The sequence below is a fragment of the Lactuca serriola genome, chromosome 2 (assembly GCF_051521515.1).
Source record: "Lactuca serriola cultivar US96UC23 chromosome 2, Lser_US96UC23_V15, whole genome shotgun sequence".
Lineage (NCBI taxonomy): Eukaryota > Viridiplantae > Streptophyta > Magnoliopsida > Asterales > Asteraceae > Lactuca > Lactuca serriola.
In genome coordinates this window covers 150,878,346-150,884,345 of record NC_136409.1, presented here as the reverse complement: position 1 = coordinate 150,884,345, position 6,000 = coordinate 150,878,346, and the positions used below count along the sequence as shown (strand labels likewise).

At 33.5% G+C, this 6,000-nt stretch overlaps 1 protein-coding gene across 1 annotated transcript; it reads right to left on the bottom strand.

Annotated features, from left to right (window-relative positions):
- Positions 1-419: 419 nt before the first annotated feature.
- Positions 420-3,188, bottom strand: LOC145090499 (FLUCTUATING-LIGHT-ACCLIMATION protein 1, chloroplastic-like). The gene is made up of 7 exons (XM_079028678.1): positions 2,688-3,188; positions 2,472-2,589; positions 2,076-2,131; positions 1,272-1,436; positions 1,047-1,160; positions 865-957; positions 420-768 (listed from the first exon to the last, which is right to left on the bottom strand). Exons 1-6 carry the CDS (start codon positions 3,114-3,116, stop codon positions 865-867), a joined length of 975 nt encoding a protein of 324 aa, XP_078884804.1. The 5' UTR covers positions 3,117-3,188; the 3' UTR covers positions 420-768.
- Between the last annotated feature and the right edge of the window lie 2,812 nt (positions 3,189-6,000).

Genomic DNA, 6,000 nt, shown 5'->3' with positions numbered 1-6,000 from the left:
ATTAATCATAACAACAACTATAAATAAACCATATATTATATTTAATTTTATTCATGAGTAACCCGTATGTAGAAGTCATTAAGACAATTGAGATTATAAAATTTTAAAAGATGTCTACATTATCATATAATTCTCAATGAACAATGTTTATACTAATTTATTATAAGATTTATTATATAAGAGCTAACAACGTCATTGATATATTTAAAAAACATATATTTATAAAGATTTCAAATATATTGTTGTATTCTACACAATGCGCGAGTATTCACCTAGTGTTGTATTAAGCAAGCTGAAAAAGTACTATTTCTAAAATTCAAAGAAAATCTAAGAAAAAAAGATGCCACAAGATCAATTAAAACCAAAGTAAAAAATATACACAATGTAGACTTTATAAATATTACAAAAGTTATAATCGAGTTCATTATAGAAAGGGATAATCATCTCTATATTCAAAATTAGAACTAGTTAGATAAATCACCTCTAAATATCCTTAACTTGAATAAACTTTTAATCTCACTACGATTTGAAAAAAAAAAGATCCAAACATCCATGATATCTGGTCTCATGAAAAATATTTCTTCAAAAAAAAAAATATAATTCAAGTCCCAAAAATGAATGTTTTCTACAACCCTGAAGCCACAAAAGCTTATATCTTTCTCTTGTTGCTATAAAATACCATACCACTGCAAAAGTTATCACAAGAGTTATATGAACATTCCAATTTGGAGAGGTCTCAAATCCCAAAAGCTTCAACATTTAGGTGACCTGCTGTTGAAAAAAAAAACATTCAGAATCACACTTCCACTGTTTCCACACATAATATAACATGTACAAATTGTTGAAAGCATCATATCAAGTTACCTATAGAGGATGCAACAGCGAATAATCTTCAAGAAATTTTTGTTCTGTAACAGCATCATTTTCATTTGGTGGTGTCAAAAGCACCACCAGTGCCTGTAGTTTTACCAAATAGTTAGCACTTCCATCAGGAAAAAAAATTTATGATTTTTTAGCTAGAAAAAAAAAGGCGGCATAGGTCTCACCTTAACTCTGCTTGAAGGAATAGTCGCCAGTTTTATCAATGCTTCCTTTAATTTTGCACTGCTGTTTATAGTCGGCAGGTTATATCCGCCTTCAGCAGCCACAATGATCGTAATCTATACGATTAATGGGAACATGACTTAATCTGGTAAGCTATATATTATTGTTTCTTTTTGACTTAATGCAGAAAGAACAACTTACGAGAGAAAGAAGCCAAAAGTACTGACCACAATATACTCGTTACGGAAGTCTTTATATATTTGAGTTGTTGCATGTTGCTTTCCGATGTTGTTGATTTTGACTAATGTCTCCACAGCAAATTTACCCCTTTCTTCAATACAAAGTTGATTAAATTGGTTCTCAACTTCGTTTATGCTCCTTTTCGTATACACCTAAAAAATTAAAATACCAAAATCCAAACATTAATTCAATGTTCTAAAAAAGTAATTAATTTTAATGACGCACTTTCGTGCTACATAAATGGTCTACAAATATAGTTTTGCTACATGGATGGTAAGGTGTTGTTTCTTTATTACTTGATGGGGATATGATATTTTTTGACATTAATGAGTCAAGCACTTAATCTCAAGAAACAGACATGATTGTTTCGTTTTGACTTATTATGGACATGCCTTAATGGATTAAGCGAAAAAAAAAACCTAGCTTAATGTACTATTAAGTCTCTAGCCATTGACCTAGACATTTGTCATTTTTCCATTTTCCTCTTAATCCTCCCATGATAAATTGATGAATATTGTGAATTTTGTTTTTTGGAATGTAAGAATAAAATGACCATTTAATCTTGATTGATTCGGTATGAAAAAGAAAAAGGCGTTATGTATACAACACTTAAGAACTTATATCCAAATAGACATCATTGTTCATTCAACCACTTTACACAAAGGAATTTATGAGGAAAAGAGAAACGACCCTTAATTTGATGAACTATATATGAATATTTTTTTACTTAATCTAGAAAGAACAAGTTAAAAGAGAAAAAAAATAAGGAAAGGCGATAGAGAAGTACATACAGAGGAATAACCAGAGATGCAAAAATCAGGATGTCGAAGTAGAGCTAGTGTTGTCTCTGAAACCAAAACCAAATCATTTTAAACATTAATAAAAAAATCATACAACTAATAAAGACTTAAGATTAATAGAACTTTTGCCTAATTTTATGATAAATATAACTGACAATGGGTCGACTTAGAATTTGGTTCGAGTTCAACCCATTTATTAAACTTATTGAAAATCTCAATCTGACCCAATTATACGATATACCCATATAATTACATGAAAATGACCTATGTTCATTTATGAACATTGGTGATTTCATGTTCATCTATGAACATATGTTTATAAATGAGCATGAGTCATTTTAATGTGGTTATGTGATATAATTTGATCATGTAAACATCATTCATTACCTTGTAATAAATAGCTCAAGCCTACGGAGCTCAAGCCCTCCGGGCTGTATCTATTAGCTGTCTTAGCAATCCGATTGAGATCCTTTTGCAGTGATCTACTAGTACCCGACAATCCAACCTTAAAAATACAATGTATAACAGCTACTCATTACAAAATTTGAATTTGTAATTGAGGTTATGGAGTAGATATAAATAATTGTCGAAAGAGCATAATACCTGAAGCTTCAGAACACTTTTTCTCTCGGTATTAAAAACCACTAAGCAGAAGGCCACCACCGTAAGAATGGAACCCAACATCATCATGGAGGCGCCAAAACCTAATTCATCTCCAACCGATGGTTGAAGTCCAACCGTTGACCCAACTCCACTGGATGCAGCCAATGCAGTGCAACTATGGTTATGATCGTTATCTTCCAGGCTTCCAATTCCCCCGATTACATTTTCCCCTTTAGGCTTAGGGCTCATAAAGAAGCATTCAACTCTCAATTTGGGGGAATATCTGATCATCTTGTAAGAAGAGTAGTTCAATTTGAAAGCAAAAGACAACTTGATTGGTAAAGAGCGAAGTGGAGGTGAACGGAATGTCTGTTGGAACAAAGGGTTGAAATTGAAATTGGGTTGTAGTTGGAAAGCTACATTCGCCATGAGAGGATGTTGGAGGGAGTAGGATCTGATATGGGGGAATTTCGTGGTGGTGAAAGGATGAACTTTAACACTGTGTTCCTGAGTTCAAAAGAAATGACAGGAAAATAAATATTTTATGTGTTCCCAGGTTGAAAAGAATAGAAAAGAAATTACAAGTTTACAATTAGAGAAAATGCTTACGATCCCAACAAGTTTCCAGTCCGTTCAAAAACCCCCAATAATCATGTTTTGTCTGTTCAAGAAAACTCAACGAACTTAACATTTTGTCTAAGAAAACCCAACTAAGTTCTACTTTTATTAAATTCTATGAAAGTCAAAGAAGAGAATGACTTATTATCATATCCGGAAAATGACTTGTCAGACCAACGAAGTTTCCAATCCGTTAAAAAAACCCAAATCATGTTTTGTCTATTGAAAAAAAAATCCAACTAATTTAACATTTTGAACAGATAAAACATGATTGTGGTTTTTTGAATGGTTTAGAAACTTCGTTAGGCTTTTTTAGACAAAAGGTTAAGTTCGTTGGACTTTCTTGAAACGACAAAACATGATTGATGTTTTTTGAACGGTTTGGAATCTTCCTTGGGCTTGTTAGTCATTTTCCCTTTACAATTATATCTTTAGACTGCAAATACATCAATACATAATGCCCAAATGTATGTTGGATATGATTATGGGCATCTAAAAGAAAGTTATAATCAATCTGTGTTGATCCAACCAACAATAGTATATTTAGCATGAATTATGTCAATTAAACCCATAAAACAAATTGAAAGTTGTAACTAGTTGCAATCATATGGGATGAACATAGTATTGAACTACTACTGAGTATTGATCATGAGAATTCATTAGTAACTTATCCAACACGATCACCAACGTTTTCTCAAAATTACCATTGAACGTTAACGTTTATATGTACTTAGTAGCACAATCAAAATGCGACTTATAAGAAAGAAAAAAAAAAGGATGTTATTACCTCAGCAAGAAATCGATGGAACAGAGTAGAATTGGGTTTTAAGAAGTAACAAAGGTTATAACTGACTCGTCTAAGTATAAAGAAGAATTAATAATGAAATATGCAACAACGTACCTGTGGCAGGGATGAAGAAGGCACAGTGGCTTGGAGGCTGGTGGTGGAGCGGAGAACAATGGCGAGGAAGAGAGGTTACGCTATGCTGGCTTGAGAAAGATACCTAAAGGGTAATTAGGTAAATGTTCAAGATTTAGATCAACGATAGATATCTTTCTCCCCAAATCTCCAACACTTTGGGAGGAAAGATTTTCATAAATCTTTTTTTTTTTCTTTACAAAATAAAATGCCAAGGAGCATGATTTTCCTATTTCTTTCCAATTTCTTTCGCTCCTCTCGTTTAATTGAAATCGAGAATGCAACAAATAGACCAAAACCGAAGGATGGGCTCTAGGGGCGGTCACAAAAATGTCTAGCAGTAGTGACACCCAATTTTTTTTCCAATCATTTTGCTTTACTTTTGGACCTATAGACTATCGTAGTTGCACATAATTTTTTTAGTAGTTGCATCCTAATACAAAAATAAAATTTCAATTTTTCTACCCTTCTAAGATGAAATCGAGTAGTTGCCGGGACCACCTCGGGAACCCTTTACATCCGCCACTGTTGTGGTTGACAAATTCAACAAAAATCAGACAACTTGTTTATTATTATTATTATAAATGAAGCTTTTAATTATTGTCTATAGCTTTTAGTTTTGTTATATCAACTTTTTAATATGATGGAGAAGGCCGCCCTCTTTTCTTTTCCGCATTGATCCTTATTTAGTACTACATCTTTTTTGGGGTGTATGGCTTTGGTAGAGCATTAGGCTTTTAACCTAATGGTCGCCGGTTCAAGCCCCGACATACCCAAACCTAACTTGCACTATAATATGAGTAAGGATGTCTAGTAGCGCAAAGATAACTCTTTTTCCTTTAGATTAGTGGCGCTGTGCCATCTTTGATTGGATGGAAACATCTATCTAAAGTGTGCAGTGAAGGGTCCTTATATTATAGGTAGCCAACTTCTAGGCTGTAATCCTAAAAAGTCTCATTCCTATCCTTTTTAGTATGTTTTAACTTCCTCCATCTTTGGAATTGTTACCCAGCCAGCGTCGAATGTCGAACGTTGAACATCGAACGTCAAACCAAAGTTCCTTGTCTCAACGTCCCCCTTCCTATTAGAAGGGCCTCGTTACCATGGGGGCGTTGAGAGAGGGAGGGGGGGGGGGGGGGGGGAAGTGGGCAGTTGCACAAGGCCCATTTTTTTCATTATATATTTTTGTTTAAAAATAAAAAATTATATTAAAGATAAGGGCTTTTTTTCTTGTTCGTCTTAGGCCTTTAAGAATATTTAATTTTTCAGGACTAGCCCTGCTCGTTACTTTGGCAAAGAAGGCCCTACCTCATACATTCAATCAATCTGTTTAGACAAAAAGCAAGGCAAAGTAATCAGTTATTAAACTAGGGCATCGTCTCTAAGGCTTTTGAATGGCTACCGCCTAATGTGTCATTTGACCTTGGAATGAGTCATTCCAGACGAAAGGATCCGTTGCTGGCACTCACCAAAAACACCGACCACAATATGAAAATGTCATCTTAGGTTACAACAAGAAGGCTATAGTTAAAAACCATGGACATGTAAAGATCAAAACTTATATAAAATAAAAATCTATTAATTAAGATATTTTCATTCATTAATTATTTTTAAAAGCTTTTTCTATGTTAAATAATTTACCTAAGGTTCTAAACAACGTGACGGCAAAGAACATGTTTGGCACAAAGTGGTTTTGGGAGCTTTTTATTTTTTAGCTTTCGACAAAACACTCTAGTTTAATCAAAATGTTTCGTTTGACAGTTTGGCAATATGAAC

What these genes read in the sequence shown, in the direction of transcription:
- LOC145090499 (XM_079028678.1), bottom strand. Translation starts at nt 3,116, where the DNA reads ATGGCGAATGTAGCTTTCCAACTACAACCCAATTTCAATTTCAACCCT. An exon ending in GCATCTCTGGTTATTCCTCT is followed by an intron (nt 1,437 to 2,075) that starts GTATGTACTTCT and finishes TTAATTTTTTAG; the next exon opens with GTGTATACGAAAAGGAGCAT. An exon ending in TCCGTAACGAGTATATTGTG is followed by an intron (nt 1,161 to 1,271) that starts GTCAGTACTTTT and finishes TTAATCGTATAG; the next exon opens with ATTACGATCATTGTGGCTGC.